General features: G+C 42.8%; 1 protein-coding gene across 3 annotated transcripts; it reads right to left on the bottom strand.

The window, feature by feature from the left end:
- Positions 1 to 5,739: 5,739 nt before the first annotated feature.
- On the bottom strand, positions 5,740 to 20,963 carry HS3ST1 (heparan sulfate-glucosamine 3-sulfotransferase 1). Of its 3 annotated transcripts, XM_048848850.2 has the most exons (3): positions 20,415 to 20,963; positions 17,874 to 18,120; positions 5,740 to 8,776 (listed from the first exon to the last, which is right to left on the bottom strand). In XM_048848850.2, exon 3 carries the CDS (start codon positions 8,646 to 8,648, stop codon positions 7,701 to 7,703), a length of 948 nt encoding a protein of 315 aa, XP_048704807.1. In that variant the 5' UTR covers positions 8,649 to 8,776; positions 17,874 to 18,120; positions 20,415 to 20,963; the 3' UTR covers positions 5,740 to 7,700. The 3 variants fall into 3 exon arrangements, with proteins under 3 accessions (XP_048704807.1, XP_048704806.1, XP_074984130.1); XM_048848849.2 differs by lacking the exon at positions 17,874 to 18,120; XM_075128029.1 differs by lacking the exons at positions 17,874 to 18,120; positions 20,415 to 20,963 and adding an exon at positions 19,128 to 19,217.
- Positions 20,964 to 21,947: the final 984 nt, after the last annotated feature.

Genomic DNA, 21,947 nt, shown 5'->3' with positions numbered 1-21,947 from the left:
CACCTGTTCCACCATTGGGCTCTTGAAGTTTGGACCATGCTTTGTCTGGAACCTCACCTCAGAACTGCTCACTAAAGGTGGCCCTACCAGGAGTCCAAGACTCCAGATGACATAGTTCTGAGAGCCATTGGGACACAAGCTTCTCTACCACAACAAGGTGACGGTCCAAGGATAGGACCTTTTGTGTATGTACATTCCATTAGGGCCTTTCAGTGCAAGACCACACAACATATGTACATTAATGCTATTAATAATGCCTACTTGTATTTGTATCTAACCATGAAGAGAGGAAGTTCAGATATAAATGGTACATGATCCATCTTATTTACAGTGATTCAGAAGGACGAACATTAACATTCAATTTAAGGTCATATGTAAAAGTACATGTAACATGTGCATCTATGCCTATAGGAAAAATTCATTCCTTTGTATTGTTCTATTTAACAAATATATCAGAAAATATCATAATTCCCCTATACAAATCAAGGGTACAGCCATATCTTGAATACTGTGTGCAGTTTTCATTGCCCTGTCTCACAATATATATATTATAATTGAAAAAGTTACAGAGAAGGGCAACAAAAATGATTAGGGGGATGGAACAGCTTCCATATGAGGAGAGATTAAAAAAACAGGGCCTGTTCAGTTTAGAAAAGAAATAACTAAGGGGGGATATGCTAGAGGACTATAACATCATGAATGGTTGGAGAAAGTGAATAAAGAAGTTTTATTTACCTCTTCACATAACACAGGACCCAGGGGTCAGCCAATGAAATTAATAGATAGCAGGTTTAAAACAAGCAAAAGAAAGCACTTCACCCAACATGCAGTCAACCTGTGAAAATTGTTGCCAGGGGATGTTCTGTAGGCCAAGAGTATAACTGGGTTCAGAAAATAATTAGGTAAGTTAATGGAGGAGAGGTCCATCAATGGCTATTAGCCAAGATGATCAGGATGCAACCACACACTCCAGGGTTACTGAAATTGGACAACAGGGGCTGGATCATTTGAAATTGCCCTGTTCTGGTCATTCCCGCTGACGGATCTGGCACTGGCTGCTGTTGGAAGACAGGATAGTGAGCTAGATGGACCATTGCTCTGACCCAGCATGTCCATTCTTATTACCCATTGCTAAGTAATGCCGACAAATCCCGGTCGTTGGCTGGCAGGATTGATCCGAAGACCTTTGGAGCTTAGTGCATGAGCCTCTACCACATGAGCTAAAAGCGAACTAGCTCTTAGCCAAGGCTGCAGAGCAAACTCATTAATCTCTCTCTCTTTTAAGTGGTCTCTGCCACTAGATGGGACAGAACACCACACCCAGAAGTCATGTGGATTACATAAGCAAATGATGATAGTCTTTACTGTAATACAAGCTGACAGGTCCATAAATTTGAATTTTGTCTAATTACACTCTCCTGCATAACACATTAGCACAACAATATTCTGCTCTTAGTAACAAGTATGACATTGATGTCAGTGTATTCCACAGGTGTAAGAGAGGAATGTGGCTTGTAACTTCGGCATAAAAATGCCTTTTCTTTGTTCTTTTTAATTACAGAAAAATGACATAGACTAAAAGGGTGAGAGAGTAAAGTGAAGTACAATCAAAACTGCAAGAGTGGGCTCCATAACACGATGTAATGATAGCAGTGGATATAACAAAAGATGTATGTTGCAAGGACTCTTCTTTTTCTTGGAGGTGTAGCTGAGTCTGAACCTTGGTCAGCTTTTGGGAGCTGACCAGTTCAGCTCAAGGCAGCCTGAGTACAGATTAATGATGTTATTGTTGATGTATTATTATTAGAAAGGGAGGCAAGACACCAACTTGGTTAGCATAACCCTATGACAAGCTACTGCACTGCTTCACTCTAAATTAATTGGGTGGAATCCTGGCACCACTGAAGTCAATGATAATATTGTCATTGATTTCAATGGGGCCAGGATTTCACCCATTGCCTCTTCTCCACATGGCATATGTGTCTGAATTGTATTCATTGCTGAGTTCAGTCCTGATCATGCAAAGAGCTCCTCCCAGGTGTACAAGTCTGTCCACGCAGAACTGGCAGGATCAGGGCCTTAGACTGTGTTTTGGCAGAGCACAGAGTCTAGAATCAATGACTAAACTGTAGTTAAAAAATGATAACATCGTTCATAGTAGCCACTGCTATCATAGACAACACTAGGTGGTATCCAAGTACTAACCAAGCCAAAACTTTCTTAGCCTTTATAATTAAATGAGATTAGGTCTTTTCAGGCCAACAAGACCAGCTACTTTCATGCATCCATCTGTTTCTCCCTACCCTGACTTGCACTTTGTATTTATCCTAGAATCTATTTAAAATCTGGATCCTCACTGTCTGAGTTTATTGCACTAACTTTAAAGCTGAATCAACTATTGTATGGGTGGGAAGTTGAATATTTTAAGGTGGTGGGTTATTGTTGCAGGAAAAGAGAGTATTGCTTTTCCTCAACTAATGTTCCGCACAAGGTAGAAATTGTCTCCACATTCTTTTGGCAAGCAAGATATTCATATAATGCCCTTTAAGTCTAATAGAATGTTTTCAGATTTTTCACTCATGACTGGTCTTTCCAATATATTTGCATTGATACTTGCCTTCCAATTTAATTGAGAACATGTAGTGAGAAATAAAGTCAAGTGACCAGGAATGTGGTTAAAATGATAAATATTTTGCTTACAAAATTTGGGGCAGTGTCTCATGAATTCGTCAGCTAGCATGTATGGAACAGCAAGTTGAGTACACTTAGTTTAAACATCATTTAAACTTGTTTCACAGTTATACGTTTCCCCCCAAGTGTGATGTAGATCAGAGGTGGGCAAACAGCCCACAGGCCACATCCGGCCCACGGGACTGTCCTGGTATAATGCTGCCTTGCCTTTCCTCCAATCTCGAACTCACTCAAGTCAGAAAATGCCTACACAGCTTTTTATGAAACTTTCCAAAGCAATGTTGTTTCTGGGCAACAAGTAAATGTGACGAGACATTTAGAACAATTGTGCAATACCAGCTGTACCTGTGACAATGCTATAGTAAATGTAATCATAAGAACCTGGGCTGTTGCTCAGAGAATTCCCCCTCCTGCCCCAGTGGGAGTCTTATGTACCCTAATCATCTTGTTCCAGCTTCCAGACTTTAAGGGGTCATTGTTATGTTTTAAACTCAATCATCTTCTCTTATTCAGTATGTGCAGTACATGCAAGTATCGTAGCTGATTTTCTAAGGTGTATATACCAGCAAGCACAGTGAATCAAAGGGCAGAGCTTAATCTTTCAATGCCACCGTGACTAATGACATGCTTGGATAATTATCATTTCTGCTTTCAGTCACAGGGAGTGGTAAGGCTAATATATCAGATTCCTTTAAGTTGCTATAAATTATTTTGTACTTTCCAAGGAATGACCATATACTTGGCTGAGAACCCTGAAGAAATCAGTCCTCCAGGAAAATACCAGCGTGACTGTATTTTACACCTACAACTGCAGCATTTTTACAAAAGGAAGCAGCTGTATTGCTCAACATTTGAAAGGTGTTCACAGGAAATCCTGCTACTTCTTAATAGAGCAGGCCAAATAACTCAAAACCTTGCCGTGGCTATTCACTTAACTAAAAGTTTGAATTTGCTTCAGCCAAGTTGGGGTGCAGCTCTTGTTTGTTCACGTTTTGCAAAGATGTTTTTGCCAGTAGAAATTTTTGCAGCAATATATTTTTGGAACGTGAATGAGGATTTTGTAAAGGTGAGTATTCACCCCAGAATCCCCATTCTAAGTGTTGTGCTTCAAAATGGGTGAAAACAGTAACATTTGACCTGCCGAAGGTGTCCAATTGTAGCTAATGCAGGGGGTGACCTGCTGCCAGCATTTAACTAGTTCTCTCAAAACTGTTACACCTCAGTGTGAAATACATGTGACTATCCTGACAAAATACACTCTTTCTTGGCCATTGTTCTTAACAGCTGCAGCGGTGGCAGCAGGTAATGCTCTTGCTAAGCTGGAGGGAAGATTCCTTCATGTTGGCTCTGGGGCCCCCAACACCCTTCTGTCCCCACTCCTTGGAAGCATTTCTCCAATAAGGCCAGGGAATCAGGACTTTCTGTGGGTCCCCGAGGACTCCCCTTAAAAGCTGGACTCCACTGAAGGGTATTGTGGAAAGCCAACAACAGCTGTATTACCTTTCCTGGATAATTGCTGATGCTGACTGAGGAGAAAATATGCTTCCCTAATACCCCCAGTCCCCATATGTGAATCTTGTTCTCCATGGAGAACCCTCCATGAGGTCCTGCAGTGAGAGAGAGAGGTAATGGGTAGGAATGAATGTTGCCAAGTCTCACAAGGAAAAAAAAAAAAGTGGCACTGCCTTTCAAAACAAGCCCAACCCATTTCCGTGCTTTCTTTGTAATGAAAGAGGAGTCCTGGCACAAACTAAGCACTGCACACACCAAAAGGGGCAAGAACAGTGAGAGATTGCTTGGAAAGGAAAAACTCAAATGTTTGCAACAGAGTTTAACTGGGCGGGAAATGATGTACACATCTCTGTCTTTCTAAAAGTCAACAGCCAACACCAACTTCGCAAGGCCTCTCTCACCCTTCACACTGCAAAGGTTGGGTGAGGATGAGCAGGGTGAGCAGTAAGCTCTGCTAGCACATGAAGGGATAGCCAGGTGGTGAGCAAGGAGCAGGGGAGAGTGCAAGGCTGGGGAAAGGGAGGTGATGGCAGGGATCATTTGCTGGGTGACTGACCCCCGCCAGTGAGACTCACCTCCTGCAGTGCAGGGGAATGGAAGAGGCTGGAGTAGTGGCATGTGTTCCAGTTGGTAATAGATGGTTACCAGATGGTTGTGGCTCAGAAGGGCAGCAGGCTCACGGACCCAAAGGTGGCTGACTGGGCCTCTGTGTAACTGGCCACTCTACTCCCCTTGCAGCACCCTGAGGAGGGGCAGGGACTGGCCAGGCCCCCCATCCCACTTTCTGGTTAGAGGCACTGCTCTGTCACAGGTCTCAGGGCCTATCGCACCCTCCCAGCATCACCCCTGTCCCCACATGGCACCCCTCCTCCCCAAAAATACAGTTAACCTCCATGCCCTCAAGCCCAGCTGGGGAAGCTACCCTGAGAGCTGCAGGCAGTGGAGCCCACACGGAAGAGGGTGTCTGGCTGGGGCAGAATCCTGCACTGTCCCCAGGGTCAGCCTGACACTCCCCATTCAGGGGGCTCTCCTAGGGGCAGCAATGGGGGGGACCCTACCTACTACCCCCTCCCCAGAGAAGGGGATCCCAGGGGAGCAAAGGCAGGTTCCTGCCACCACCTTCCCGCCACCACCTTCCCAGCCTCGCATGGTATGGTGTGTTGCCACTCTTACTTCTGCGCTGCTGCTGGCAGCAGTGCTGCCTTCAGAGCTTGGTGGCCGGAGAGCAACAACTCCTGGCCAGGCACTCAGTTCTTAAGGCAGTGCTGCCGCCAGCAACAGCACAGAAGTAGGGGTGCCTATTACAAAAAAGCCTAAACAAGCAACCTCCAAATAAAAGAAGCCCCAAACCCCGCAGCCCTTGGATCAGTGGCTGGCAGTTCAATCACGTTGGTGATACTAAAAAAATCCATTCAATCTGAATGCACTAATCTACTGACAAATTCTTAAATGTTATTTAACCAGGTGCTGAACAGGTGTCAAATTCTAAATTTTGGTCTTCTAAGGCTGACACTGTCAAATAAAAGACCAATGAAATAAAGAAAATATCTTTTATTCAGTACAATATTGCCTCATTTTAAGTATTTTTTTTCCAAATTTTTACTTAAAATAATTAAATCAATCAATAAAAAAGCCTCTCTGAGGTTGAATCCAGCTTGGTCAATTACACAAGGGATGGAGAGAAAAAAAGCAGCTACAAATCTTCATGCAAGCAGAATTGTATGTGATGTTTGCATCCAGAAGATAGTACACGAGCAGCCATACCTGCCTAACACAGCCTGGTCCTGAACCCACCCTCCATCTCACCACCAAAGGCTAATGTATGCAAATTTAAGTCATATAAAGTATTGTTTTTATCTGTCCAGAATTCAATGAAAATTCAGTTTCAGTGTGAAACTTTATCTGCATATTCTAGACCTTGGGCCAGATCCCTCCATTACAATTGAAGAGCTTACATTCTGAAGTACTGTTTTGGACCTTGTCTATATGCAGGATTTGTTCTGATTTCAGCAACTGATGGCCAATAATACATGGAAATTCTTACTGTAGACAAGGAAAGCCATTATTTGCATTGGACTGTTTCCAGCAGAGGGGGAGCCATAAGGATTGCTGAAGCAGGGGCTAATCCCAATATACAAAAAAGGCCTTAGATGTGTAGCCTTGTAAATCATGAATGGAAGCTATATGTGACCTCATGATTCTTGAAGGGAGGAGAGAGAAAAAGAAAAATCTATGGGTCTGATTCACATTTGCAGTAAGGACAGATCTACACTTAGAACGCTGCAGTCATGCTTCAGATACTTATGCCAACAGGAGGGCTTCTCCTGTCAGTGTAGGTACTCCAGCTCTGCGAGAGGCTATGTCAACAGGAGAAGCTCTGTCCATAGTGGGGATTAGGTCAGTTTAACTGCATCGCTCAGAGGTGTGGATTTTTCCTGGTGTAGAGTGGAAAGCAAAAAGCACCATTCCGGTAGGAAAAAAGGGGCTTTAATAGGGGTGCAAATGTAATTTACATTCAGTTTTGGAACCTTTATATAGCCAGAGCAGTGTTTGGAAAGTCTTGATGTAAATAAGAATAAGGCCATTAATTTCTAGAGGTTAATCCAACTAATGTCTCATGAGTGCGTGTTGGTTTTCAGTGATTCTGAAGCAGAAATAAATGCTATAGAATTTAGGAAAAATCATAAGCAACCTTTAAAATTTACCAATATTGCTTAAACCCTTCACTCCCATTTTTCAGTATAAAGAACATATACACATACATGCAGAAAATAAAGGAAGTTCTTAGGTTGACTGTATTTCTGCATCCAACAGTGTTTTTTATGAGCATGTATCCACAGAATCTTTTAAAATCTACCATGAAACTGGCACTGTACTGCCAAAGAATTTCAGGGGCACCAGTTATGAAATTAAATATGAAGGTAAGTACAGTAGTTGGTATGTCTGTTTACAAAGCATTTCATTGTACCTGACATGTCATGTCCTAATAAGTATGTGAGGTACCACTTTAGTAAGAATTAATTGTATAAAGCAGGTTAGAGAACTTTGCTGCCCACAGCGACATTTTAAAATTAAAGCAGCTAGTAAAAACAACAGAAAGATAAGTGTAAAGTTCATGTGGTCATTCACAATAAAGAAAGTCCAGATACCATATTTCAAAGATTCAGATAATTCTGAGGGATTTCGTTGAAATGAATTTCTTATATATTAAACAGATAACACAATCTCAAGAAAGCATCTTCTGCAATGAAATATTTTAGTTCCTTCATATAGAGACGTAATACACAATGTAACAACCATGAAAAACAATACAAAATGTCCTCAAATTTAACAAGTAGAAAAATATAACTAGTTTATATGGCAATTGTGAAACTAATACTGTACAGAAGTATTTATGGATTTTACAAATAAATTATAGCTTAAATGCCCTTTTTAATATAATTTCTAAGCGTACACTGAAACTTAGGCTCTGAAGCTTATCAATAACTTACCACAAATTAGTGCCAGTCAAATGTTCTGCCAACAAGCTCAAAGAATTTCCTATTAGGTTCATGAAAATATTCATGCAGTTTATCAAGTAAATGAGAATCTACATGAGGGTGTGCTCTTCCTTTTGACTCATGTAAACAACGTTCCCTACCACTATCCCTTAGGCAATAGAAGCCTTTCGTTTTATTGAAGTAAAAGTTTGAAGCATTTATTTGAGGTGACAACCTTAGAAACCTCTCTACCTTCTCTATTTCTGGGAAAGGATCTTTGATTAATTTATCCCCATCTACAATGTGAATGCGATCAAGAGGAAAATACTTCAACCAGTTTTGCATGTGAAAGTAATATAAGCTTCTGTTTATTGCCTTGTAGTCCACGTTGAGTTCACCATCTTTAATCAGGAATTCTTCAATGGATGGATACGGCTTGTGCTTTTGTACATGATTATAAAACACTTGGGTGTAATCAGATAGTACTCTCTCACTTGGGTCTCTTAAAATAAGGAGTAGTCTTATTGACTGGTTCATGTTATAAACTCTTTCAGGCACTTTGGGTGATGTGAAATAGGCTGGGGTTTTTTCCACTGTGATCTGATGGGGATAAGAGAATGGCATTTGATTCATATACCACTGAAATCCATTTCCATAATGATCCTCCCAGTCAAAGAAATGGACTTCACTTTCTGCCACTGCAATATCTGGATGGAGACTTAACATCTCTAATAAGGCTCTTGTTCCACCTTTTCTTACTCCAATAATGATAGTTTGTGGTAGCTGCTGGCAAGATCCGTTAAAATGAATGTTTCTTTTGAAGTCATTTTTGAGAATTGTTTTTTTTAAAAGCTCTTTCTCAACAGATTGAGAAGTGGCCTCAACCTTAGAAATTACAGCTGGTCTGGAAGGCACTATATGAGGTTGAACAATAAGCAGCAAAGTTCCTAGTAGAAGAGCTGCCATGGCAGAAGTTCTTAATCTGGTTTCACTCAACCAGATAATGGGGTGTGGAGTGATTTCCACATAGACCGGTCTTGAAAAGTTGTGTTCCTTTTGCTGATTGAGCACGTATTTCTCAAGTAGAGCACTCACTAGGGAAAGAAAGAGAAACATGTTAATATATACTCAAATATATCACTGCTAAAAGTTACATTGTTATGTTAAATATCATCTTGGTTCTGCAGCAGATCAAACTTCCTAGTTCTCCCAAGAGTAGACTCCAACATTTCAAAGACAAGTAAATATAAGAACTGCATGAGAAAACATCTTCCTGCCATTTGGAGACAGAAACATTATAAAGTTTTCTCTTGACTCAGATATCTAAGATGCCTTTAAAGTGTGATAATTTTTCGTTTATGTACATGACTTCAATGGGTTTGCACTGGTATAACATGAAAATTTGATATCAGTAACTACAAGTGTGATAAATGCCTTGGAACCAAACCCAGAAAGAAAAAGGGTAGGCCTGGACCAGAACATCCCTGCTCCAATTTTTGGCCTTTTAAAGATGGGAATTCTGGGAACTGTAGTGTAGTCCCTTGAGAGGTCAGGTGACTGCAGCCTGGCAGCAGAGCCTGCTGGGGAAAGTCAGACTATTAAATAAAAAAAAGTTGCCTAGAATAGCAGGAGAGTTAGAGAGAGTATGGTGTCTTGCTATGGGGAAACCTGGAGAAAGAGTGTGAGAAAGGGCTGGGGGACAAGGCCTGAGTGGGAAATGACTTGGGGAAAAGTGAAGTAGGGGAGTTTAAGTGCAGTTGATATCCAGTGCACAGATTCCCTGGACTGGAGACTGGAATAGAGTGGGCTCCCTAATGGTGCTATCTACAGAAGATGGCAAACCCCTGCAATGATGGGGAAGAGGAAGATGTACCCCAAGTTAAAAGACTAGGAGTTATGTTTGGATTGTTGTCTGAAGCTCTTCTATGCCCTAGAATTGGAGGGATTTGATTTTCCCTGAGGGCCAGATCATAAACACATTAACTCATCTGTCCAGGCAGAGGAGAAACTGAAGTACATATGGGAAACAGAATCAGGGCTACAACCTCATCCTGGAATGAGGTAAGATGGCTATTACAAATGTACTATAGATTTAGTGCACTATGCTTTTGAGTTTTGGAGCTTATCTTCTTGTGATTGTGCATGTTACGTTAACTCTGAAAGTTTTTGCAAAATGTTGAACAAGTATTGGTGGTGATAATCAGTCCCAGTCAAATGCTGGCATAGGAAGACACTTCATGGATATTACTGACTGTCACTTCATGAGGTGATTAGCAAAGTCCACAGACACATTATGGTATACAAGTTAATTTTCAGCAAGAAGTACTGATTCTATAATATTTTAAATACTCCAGTTAAGAATTAATACTCTTAAGAATCAGGATGGGTTGTTTACAAGCTGTTATCAGGTTGCATTTTAATTTAAGAAATATGGTCCTATCTTTTGTTGCCCATTGTGATTCATTTTAGATACCGATTGGCCTGTTTTATCATGTCAGATTTGGTGTGGAAATGCTAGCTATGCCAGTTATCTTTTGAGCTAGCCACAGGTGGTGTCTATACAAGAACAAGGAGTCCGCTGGCACCTTAAAGACTAACATTTATTTGAGAATAAGCTTTCATGGGTAAAAACCCCACTTCTTCAGATGCATGGTCCATGCATCTGAAGAAGTGGGGTTTTTACCCACGAAAGCTTATGCTCAAATAAATGTTAGTCTTTAAGGTGCCAGCGGACTCCTCGTTGTTTTTGTGGATACAGACTAACATGGCTACCCCGATACCTGTCTATACAAGGATGGTCTGCTGAAATTTTCCATCATTCCAAACAGCAGTGGGCTCTCATAGACAAGGATCTAGGCAGCTGCCAGTGTTGTTTAATCCTAGTCAGAGTTTAAAGCCACAAGGAGAAAGCATCTGATTGCTGTGACTTGTTAGGGTAGTGAAATGCTAAGGTTTTACGCATGGGACAGCCTGGACTGAACAGCCCAAAAAGCTGGAGCTCTGAGCTACAGGTCACCTGCCTGAAAGATTGGGGCTAAGTACTGGAAATGCTTCGAAGTCTGAAAAGACATTCCAGTGATGACTTCACAATAAGTCAGTTCTCTGAAACAAGAACTAGTGATAGTTTCTGGTTAATAAAGGGCTTTTCAAAGTGCTTTCCTTGAATTTACAAAGGGCTTGACTGTACCCCAAATTGGGGAGGTTTGCTGTCTTTTGTTGTTGCTAATGGTTACCCAAGCTTTACACATCCTCTTGGTGGCTTCAACAATGGTTACAATTCAGCTATTCTGCTAGGTAGTTGGGGGAAGGGGTGCAGGGCCCAGAACTGGTATAGAAGCATGGAAACCAGCCCTCTTGCACATTGAGAGGAGAGCCATGACCTGTCCTATGGTGGAGGGGGTACCACAGTCTGTCTTGTGATGTATCACTCACAAGTATGATATAGGGAAACTCTGTAAGCTTTCTTTCCCTCTTTGCCCCATCATAGGTTTGATCACGCAGCGATGTGGCTTTGTGTCCTTAATCTTTCTTTTATTCCCCCCCCCCCCCATCCCACTCTGTTCTTGCCAATATAAACCAGCTAAGAAATAATACCAAAAATATGGCACCCACTGATGGGGGTAAACCATAGGGATTTCACTATAGATAACTGCATGCTAGATATCCTGAATGAATGATGCTAACTCCACATTTAGTTGCAACGTGAGCAAATGTTGCAGCAACAACCTGCTTAGGTGGATAGTTGCTGGTCAGAATACTAAAACAACAAAATATCAAATCTTGATTGAGGTAATTAAGGGCACAGCCACTTATTCCACAGCAGTATGTTTTAAGTGGGCAAGCTCCATAAATAGTAAGCCTGAGTTTCCCTGTGGACCCCCTCAAACAACAGTTCAGCCCTTTTTCCTGCTGAACTCCTGGTATTTTCCAGTAAGTTATGCTAACGTTAAAGAGCCTGATCGTGCAAGCCCTTACTCATGTGTAGTCGCATGAAAGTAAACTAGGTTACCAGTAAACCAAGGGTTCTGTGCGCTAATTATCACTGGAACTATTATTTAGCTATCTTCAAACTTCGGTGAACCAAACTGACTTTATTATCTTATGAACTATGCCTACCAGTTCATCAGAGTCTCATATACAGTAAAAGCTGTGTTATCCGACACTTTATCAACCAGAAAGCTCTATTAACTGGCATTACTGATATCTCCCAATACAAATCTTCAATCTAGTGACCAGGACTAGTATACTGCCCAGCAGGTTATGCAATTGCACAGTCTACATTCTACTTTTATGCAAAAGAAGCAGAAGATAAGTAAGCAAGCTGCTACCAGGAATTTATTCAAAAAAGCAGCTTCCAGGGTGTGTCATAGGGTCATTACAGATTCAGCCCAATCTACTCACCATCTACATCTAAAATGATAATTGATGTTGATAATGATGACCCTGAGGCACTGCAAGATCCTGAAGTGCCTTCTGAATCAAATATTAAATTATGCTCAGTATAGTTTTAGTGTTAAGTGTATTGTTAGTGATTTAGGTGTATGCCATGCACTGCTCATAGTAATATGTAGTGTCATAAGGTAACCTATTGTATAGAAAACTTTACCTGTATACACCTAAGTGCTTCAAGAAACCAACCACTCTGCAGTGCAGTGCTACTACTGGATTGGCAAGTACTCGTATACTGTTTTATACTTTGTTCATTTTATTGTATTCTACTTTTTGAAAATTGGTATTCCATTGGTAAGTAGGACTCTTAGTTAACCGGAATTTTTGATTAACTGGCATTCCCACAACATGCTGGATAACAATGCTTTTACTGAAAATAGTGAGTAAAAACAGAACCATCAACTGGCTGAAAGGATTGTTTCATGCCAGTCATGCTTTTTTTTCTTTTTTTTTTAACCCAAGTCCTTTTACTTAGGAAGGGTATGTCATAGGAATGGTTGAGGGACTGGAGCAGGCTAGACCTGACCAGGTAGACAGGTGGACCCTTGAGCCTCTGTGGAGCAAAAATGACTTTTCTTGTCTCTTTTTTTTCTTTTTGAAACACTTGTTTCAGATATTAAACAGCTTTGCATCAAGAGACCTCATAGTAGTTTTTCCATAATGTCATTCCATTGGATTCTTGAATTGCATTTGTTAAAAAGGGTTGGGGTTTTTTTTTGTTTTTTTTTACTATTTGTAGTATTTGTCTTCTTTACACATGCACAACTAACAGAGTCTCAGCTGTGCAGTTAAAATATATTCCTTTTTGATTACTGAATAATTTGTGTTTGTTTTTTAAATGCATGCAGTATGTTAAGACTTTGTTATGATTTGACCATTATCTGGATCACTTATTTTTGTTGTGTTGCAGTAACAGCACAATACTTGGTGAAAGCTCATGCTGTCATATGGGTGTAATTTGTAAAGTGTAAAAAAAAAAAAAAAGCTGAAAATGGCCAAGAACTTAAAAATTGTACAGTATCAAACTGTGAATCCCAGTGATAATTGAACCTGGTGATATTCTAAACAAAAAGAGCTCTCGGCCATGCTTGTAGCTTTTTCCATCACTTCACATTAGCTCTACAGACATTCTAGGCTTCAGTGTCAATCTTGGAATCTTATATCAATGATGGACAGTAGCACTTGTGCATAATATTCCATACAAGTTTAACAAAACATCTGTTGTATGGGCAAAGTGATATCCATGAAAAAAACTGCATATACATTGGTTTGTTACTTCAGCTTTCTCCTCTTATGCCCTCCTCAGGTGAATATTAGCCAAATTACTGGTGTGTATATTAGAATTGCAGCAGTTTATATAAAAATAAGGATGCTAACATACACTATATAGCTTTGCAATTTTCAAACCTGCAAAATGTTTTGGCAAGAATAAGCTCTTGAAGGTAAGCTTAACAGCCACTCTGTCAAATTACTTTCCTGCTTCAAAAATTTATTTCACTGTTTCCACAAGTCATTTAGAGCACACACGACTTCACAGAATGACTATGCATTCTAGATTAATACAAAAATTTAACTGTCAGTATCATTAGTATTGTATCTGCTACATGTAAATGAGTGAGTTGGTGTGAGAAATACATTTACTGTTAAATGATGCTTTGAGGAATATACCTAGACATTTTAAATTTGAATTACGTTTTCTTGATCTCTTCTGCAATTTTCTCAGATTAATTAGCAAAATAGTGGTCACATTATTTATTCAATAAGATTAATTGTGGAACAATCAAATCAGTCTTCACAGTTATCATTAACTTTGAAAAAGATTTTAGCTCAGAAATAAATGGACAACTTTTTTTCATTGTAAATGTAACTAGGAAAGAGGTGAGAGCTGTCATAATCACTGAATTGCATTGAGGGTTTTTTTTAAAGCACATCTGTCTATCTATGGTACTTATATGGTCTCATTACCGGAGTATCTGAGTGCTCCACAATCTTTAATATATTTTATCCTCACTCAAGAGGCATTTTAACTAGACCTAGTTTAACTGATTTGAACTAACTTCATTTTAATGTAGATATTAAATACTATTACTGACCAAAAATGTGTCTTAAACAGTCACTTCACTTCTCATGTGGGAAAACGAGAAACTGAGAAGATATAGGCTGGGACTTCCAAAGAAGTCTAAGGGAGTTAGGTGTCCAGTTCAATTTAAACTCAGTGAGTCAGCAGTTTAACTCTTGAAAATCCTACCACAGTGACTTGTAAGTCAGGAGCAGAGCTTGAAACAGAAGTCAGGTCTCCTGACTCCCAGTTCTGTGCAATTCTTTTAACAAAACAAAAACACACCAACAATTCAGTATCTGTACTTGGAACCTGGCCCCTTAACATGAACATAGAAGACCATTCTTAAACTAGGCACATACACAATTCTAAACAACATTATAAGATTTTAATAATTATGTAAATCTGAAAATGCTTCTCAGAGCCCACCAATAGAAACTGTAAGAGAAAGAGACTCATTGTTGCACCATAGTAGTCTTATACAGATGCCATAATTTGTAGTGGTTCAAAAATTATGAACTCACTGTGACTTACCTGCCTCTCCCATCCCTAACCCACAAACAAACGCAGCCCCAGGTCCTGCAGTGAAGAATGTATGATGCTGCAAAGGCATCTGAGTCTCCTATTCTCCCCCACATTCTTCCTTGTAGGAGAGTTGCACCTGAGGGACCTCTCAGTGCAACCAACTAAAGGGGCACAATCTGGCACAAGAGATGGGCCTGAATGAAAATACCAGATCTGAATGCTTCTTCTAGAGTTTAGGCTCATCTCTAATGCAAATTCCTTACCTCTAGAAGGAGACCAGGGCTGGAACCCCCCAGGAGAGCCTCAGGCTCTCCAAAGCAGCTGGATATTTGCACACAGTAAGCTGATCAGAACATAGACTTCAACACACCCTAGATGCCAGACTTCTTGTAATGAATTGTGCTCTTGAACTCTACTGTAATGTATGTTACCTGGCATACATTACTGCATTGCCATTTAAAAAGGTTTGAAACTATCCATGCTGCACAATCCTTAAGTGTCCTAGACGGGCTTATTTATACGGAGACAATGTCCAGCTGAAGTAATGTAAACTTTGCAGTACTAGTTCTCTGGAACACAAGCAATTTTTAAAAACCAATTATAAGTAGCCTTTACAAATAGACGGTGTAAGACAGTTCTGGTTAAGAATGAGTGAGACTTGTTTGAGTATTTTTGAAGAATTGCAAGGATAAGTTCTCTACAGTGTGAACACATCTCTTCTACAAAGAGAATAAATGTCTGACTTTATATGTTCTCCCTATTTTGTTTGTTATATGCTGGGTTCAAAACACTTCAGCAAGCATATTGGGTCTAGTTATAAGAAAACTCCCCAATATATCTGCAGGACTTCGAGCAGAAACTGCCATATGATGAGCACTGAAATGGGAGCTCTTAAAGTGCAAAGAAGCAAATATTTTAAGTTGTCTAATAGCGGTCTTACAAAACATTTTTGTTTCTTCATAGGAAAAACTTTTCCTGTAATAGTTCCCTCTACAGCAAAACTTTTCCCATACCCTCCTCAGGAAGAGATTCATCCCACGCCTTGTCTCTCTGCGAGTTCTAAATCCATAAGAATATTTTCTCTGGTTTTCAACTAAAAAATTCAATGTAATACAACTTTTAAGTAACACTTGGTAAGAAAACGTTCAAATTCTAGTTTTGTGCTGTAATTACCTGGCAGTCTCTGTGTTTGCAATGAATTGTACAAAGATGAGAGTATATTAAAAGAAACAATACTGTGCACTGCTTGAACTACTGAGAAATCTCCGGGGCATAAACTCTTGATTACCACTCGTAATACAAGAAAAATGCCCATCTGTGTCTCAATAGAAGAGGAAAAAAACTTGGAGCAAAAGAAATTCTCTCTGAACCCTCTGCTATACTGGGTACTTGCCAAAACCTATGATTTTTTGAAAACTACTGCACCACAAATGGAACTACCTTTGTCTTAGAACTCCTATAGCTAATATGATACCATGGGAAGCCTAGGCTAGTCTAGTCTAGTTTTCAGTATGGTTGAAATGGTCTAAAGTTTATCAGGAAAATGCCTTTTGTCAGAAAGCCTTAAGAGAGTTCCGAGCGTAATTTAAATATATATTTGACTTCACAATTAGCAAAATCTCTAAACATTAATATATGTAAATTTGCATGTTAAGGAAGCCTGACTTGCTTGGTGTTTGGCTGAAGTTTTACTATATTTCTGGGCTCACAATGCTAAATACAATTTATACAAATTAGTTTGATCATGATGAACACAAGTCTGTACTTTTTTAAAGAAGGGCTTAGTTTCAGTGTGAGCAATGAAGTAGGAGAAGCTAAAATAGATTAGTGATATATATATTTTGTAGATTTCCTTCCCCCCTTCTTCCCTTTAAGGCCAGAAGAGATCAGTCTGATCTTTCATGCAAAGGAATAAGCCAAACCTTTATAGTGGTAAAGAGACAGCAAACGCTTCATACGGCTAGAAGGAAAATAGGACACTGGAGATGGAGCTTTTTATATTATGTGCTAAGATTGATTATTTTGGGATGCGTGGGATATTTAATCTTGTGTGCCGAGCCAAGATTTAATTTTTTTCCTAAAAAAGAGGAGTTACTCCACTGCATCATCTAGCCTTCAAAAATACACAAAGGTCTAACTCAGAGCGTTCAAGACATTATTTTTCCCCTTAAGTAAAACAGTTGGTTTTCTGATGCAGAAACAAAAAAGGGAGAAAAAACACAAAACAGTGCTCACAAATGTCAGAGCTTTAACTGTCCATTACTTGCTATTGCATCAAAAAACTCCAAGACAGTTACAAGCCTGAGAGAATACTACTATCCACCTTCCCTGTTCCCAAATCCCACCCTCATTTTGTATTTTGAAATAAACAAAATAAAACTAACCTTTTTTGCATTCCCTCCCATCATGTAGTTTCCTACCTTGATTTGTAATTGCAGGCCCTGTTTCTGGCTACTAGTCTATTATATAGAAAAATCCAACCTTTTCCAATTCATCTTCCAAGCTGACTTCGACTCCTTCATACCTGGCCCTGTGGTAACTAAGTGCTTCGCTTCAAGATCAGAGCAGAATGAACTGCCATACTTGGCTAAACCAGTCAATACACTAGGCACTAGCTTCTGGAAGGAACAATCCTGCATTGGCTCTCGAAAGAAGACCAGATGAGACGGCAGATATCTTCCCTCTCTCATTCTCTGGAAATAGGACTAATGGAGGTGGATAAGAGTGCAGCCAATGAGATGGGTAAACTATAAGGAGCTTTTTTCCAGTATCTAAATCATGGCAACTTTAGAGACAAATATTGCTGTATTAAATTGGTGCAAATCCACTGCAGTCAACACATTGTTGTTTGCTACTGACCTACCTGAAAAGAAAAATTAATTCTGCAGATGCAGGCATATTAAAAAGGGTTAATGTCAAAGGAACAGATACAACAGTGTGCTAAATACAGGGAGTGTGAAATTGAATCTGAAGTCAAGAATACTAACTGCATTTAACCAAAATGCCGTATAATTTCAAGGGAAGTGGAATACATACTTGTTTTAAAAGTGCAAATAAAGCAGGCACAAAAGTAGATCTTATTCCACTAAGCTTAGGACCTCCTAACGCTGGGAAAAACACTGGCACAATTTACTTATATGCACTGCATTAAACAGTACCTCAAATGGCACATTTCCTTTCCATTAAGCCATGCTGTCAAATAACTGGGGAGCATATACTTCAAGCGATCTCACTGGATACGTGCGATGAACTGAGCAATTTCTGCTGTCCTATGTAGGAATAATGAGGAGCACAGCTGGATTCTTGGTGGCCACTGCAGCGATCTCAAACACTTCAAAGCTGATATATACAAAGTCTGGGAGGATTAAATTATTAGGACTTCATAGTTCTCTCTCCCTGTGTCTCCTAAAAAGGAAGAGGCACAAGGTTTGGATAAAGATAACCTCAAACTATTCCACTACAGGGAAAGCAGGAAAAGACATATGTTACACACACACATTATATATATGTGTGTGTGTATGTAAAAAAAAAAAAAATTCAGAGATCAGATTGGTTATATTTCACAGCTAAGTGTCTACTACTGTTTCTAATGGATGGAAGACAGGACACAAAAATCTGCCAAGCTGCACCCCTCTGGGGAGTGGATGTCTTGTCTGGGTGAGTGGTAAGGGGTGTGTGCGCAGCAGCACACCTTTAGAGAAGGCTTATAAAAGCATTTTCCTCTGAGTGATTGTTTTGTGCAGTGTCTCTCAGCAAGACCTTTTAGTACCTCAATTTTGAAGTCCCATGCAGACATGTTGTGACAGCTTAATTCTGTCCCCTATATACTAGAAGCTAACAGCTCACCTCCTTCCCCAAAAGCCAAGGTGGGGTTTAATAATAATTAGCTCCCCCTTCAATCCCCCCAAACTCTCATCCAATCTTGGGTGGGCAGATCTGTAGCTCGCTCTGTCCTACTTGGATCCATTTTGGTAATATGACGCTCAGCAGGTGAGTCGATGCCAGGAGGAACAGGAAACCATTCTGCTGCTCACTACAACGCTGCGCTGGGTTATTCTGCTTTCTCCACCCGTGTAGCTCCCCGGGGCCCGATGGCGAGGGTCCGGCTTTGCACCCCGGTGTCACGAAGCTGGCCACGAGGGTTTATCGAGAAAACACCTGCCGCCTGCCCACAAACATCAGCCCCGGCCAAAACCTAGCGTGTCTTCCAAACCCCAGCGGGCCAGGTGCCTCCTCCTTTCTTCCCTATTCCCCGCTGACATGCGAGTGGCTCGGAAAGGGGACGGGCGCAGCGTGGCCAGCTGGGGTGGGAGAGCCTAGAGCCTCCCGAAGGGACCCGCGCCGCCGGAGGAGACCCCGACAAAAACCAGCAGCCGCTTCGGTGCTCACTCCCTTCCCTGCCCAGCGCATACCTGGGTTCAGCCTCGTGCAGGGCCGGGCTGTGGCTGTGGGGCTGCTCAGGACTGCGCTCAGCGAACCTGCCGGTGCCAGGCTGAAATCCCCGAGTCCCCGGCTGCCCTCACCCACAGCAGCGCCCCCGCCCCGTGCCCGTCAGAGCGGTGCCCGGTCCCGGCAGGCCCCCGGAGCGCTGCAGAGCCCGGCGCACTCGCTCACCTGGGCACAGTCTGCCTGAGTCAGAGCCGACACCGGACCCCTGCCGCCCAGTGCCTCAACCCCACCCAGGTGACCCCCAAACCTCAGCGCTAAGGCGCCTCGCCGCGCACCCCCAACCGTCACCCCTGCCCCTACCCGAACCCCAGTTTCCAATTCAACCACGAACCTCTCGTGCCTCCTTCATGTCCTGCCCCACACCGCCAGCCTACCGACCCCCAACTTCAATTCACCACCCGGACGTCAACCCCTACCCACCCATGTGCCCCCACCCCGCCCCCTCCAGAGACCCCCCAACTTCACTCCCCAGCTACCATCCCAAATATCAACCCCCATTATAGCCACCAACGTGCTCCTAAACCTCCTCCTCCAAACGAGCCCCCTAAGTTCCCAACCTCACTCCCACCTGCCGCCCCAAACAAACCCCAATTCACCCCGCCTGCCCCCAACCTCACTCCCACCTCAAACAAACCCCAATGCACCCCGCCTGCCCCCAACCTCACTCCCCGCGTACCGCCCCAAACAAACCCCAATGCACCCCGCCTGCCCCCAACCTCACTCCCCGCGTACCGCCCCAAACAAACCCCAATCTCACTCCCACCTCAAACAAACCCCAATGCACCCCGCCTGCCCCCAACCTCACTCCCACCTCAAACAAACCCCAATGCACCCCGCCTGCCCCCAACCTCACTCCCCGCGTACCGCCCCAAACAAACCCCAATGCACCTCGCCTGCCCCCAACTTCACTCCCACCTCAAACAAACCCCAATACACCCCGCCTGCCCCCAACCTCACTCCCCGCGTACCGCCCCAAACAAACCCCAATGCACCCCGCCTGCCCCCAACTTCACTCCCACCTCAAACAAACCCCAATACACCCCGCCTGCCCCCAAACCTCACTACCACCTGCCGCCCCAAACACCCCGCGTGCCCCCAACCTCCCGCCCCATGCACCACCTCAAACACCTACACCCCAATGCGCCCCCCAACCTCACTCCCCGTGCACCACCCAAGCAGCAAGCCCCGATCCGCCCTGCCCTACCCGCAGAGGAGCCCCGCTCCCCGGGCTGCACCTGCCCCTCGCTTACCCGCCTGACGCCGAGCCGTCGGCCGGGCTCCTGCAGCTGGGGCCGCCCCGCTGTGCCATGAACTGAGACGCCGGGGAGAGAGAGCAGCTGCGCGGGCAGGAGGGCGCCCGGAGCGAGGCGAGGAGCGGGGCGCGCTGGCCGCCGCCGCCGCTGCAGCCCCAGCGCGACAGGCAGAGCGGGCGAGAGGCTGCGCTGATCCCCGCGGAGGGGGGAAGCCTGGCACAGAGAGCCAGGGAGCGAGCGAGCGCCCGCTGCTGCCAGCCTCGCTCAGGTGCAAACCTAGGGCTCGAAGCCTCCTCCCACCGCGTCCAGGGCCAGCCCCGCCGCCTCCGGGCGCCAACTCCGAGCCCCGCGGGAAGGGGAGGCGGGGCCGGCCTCTGCGGCTTGGCACAGTGGGAGGGGACGGGCAGCCCCTACTAGCCGCCCTGCCCTAGGCAGACGGCAAAGCCACCGCGAGGGGCGGCGAGCCCGGTGGGGGACAGGCAGAGATCGGGGCGAGCTCAGCCCTGGGGCGTGACACCTGGTCAGCAGCACGCTCCTCCCCGCGCCCAGGCACGGGACTCAGGGGCTGGCGCTAACCCGCTTTCACCCCACGCCTGTTCGGCGCCCGGAAGCTACAGGATCCAACCGCCGGGAAAGCTAATTGAAAGACTGGCACTGATTTCGCTGAGAACTGGATTGGACCCTGGAAGGAGTGAGGTGTAAAGTCTCCGGGAAAGGGTCCGTGGCCCTAGCTGCTCCAGCTGATCTGACCCCCCTCTTGACCTATTTTACAGAGAGAGTCCAATCATGAAATTGGAGTCCGGATCCAGTTAAGTCTCTGATCCCCACCCCTCAAAATCCCCCAAACCACTTTTCCGGAGTGGACTCCTGCAATTGCCATAAACCCTGATCGTGGCAAAACATGGGCATTGCAACTACTGAGGTGTAAAATTACTCCCCAAAGCGTGTGCAGGGCTGGGTTTCATAGACTGTAAAACTGCTTGCAGCAGGGACTATCTCTTCCTATGGGTTTGTAGCACAATGCGGCCTCTGTTGTGATTGGGATATATAATAATAACAATAATAATAATTAATAATATAATAGGTAAATAATAATTAGTATAATTAGTATAATAAAATCACTTTTGTTAAAAGTTTTTCACTTATACTGCAAAGATTAAAAATACAGGTAGCTGAGGCATGAATAAATGTGATGAATAAAAGTACTAATAGGAAAAATAATCTAAATATATACTTTAAAGTATTGAAAATAACACAAAGAATTTCCTACCCTGTCTAAAATAATTTTAATGAGGGAAACTAATGAGAGAGACTTGGCCAATCAGTGTATAGTGTTACCTTTTAACAAACGTTTCAGCATTACTTGTTTTATTTCATGTTTGTTTGCTTGAATTCACAGCATAATGTACTAAAAAGAAGGAGGCTGTGCTGGGATTCATTTTAAGTAGTTCTGTCAATATTTATCTAAATTGATCTGCATTTGCCAAAAGTGATACATGGTTCTTCAAGGCAAAATGTGTTAGAAATAGC

Source organism: Caretta caretta, chromosome 4 (assembly GCF_965140235.1).
Source record: "Caretta caretta isolate rCarCar2 chromosome 4, rCarCar1.hap1, whole genome shotgun sequence".
Classification (NCBI taxonomy): domain Eukaryota; kingdom Metazoa; phylum Chordata; order Testudines; family Cheloniidae; genus Caretta; species Caretta caretta.
Note: the sequence above shows the minus strand (reverse complement) of the source record. Positions and strands in the feature narration are given on the sequence as shown.

What these genes read in the sequence shown, in the direction of transcription:
- HS3ST1 (XM_048848850.2), bottom strand. Translation starts at nt 8,648, where the DNA reads ATGGCAGCTCTTCTACTAGGAACTTTGCTGCTTATTGTTCAACCTCAT.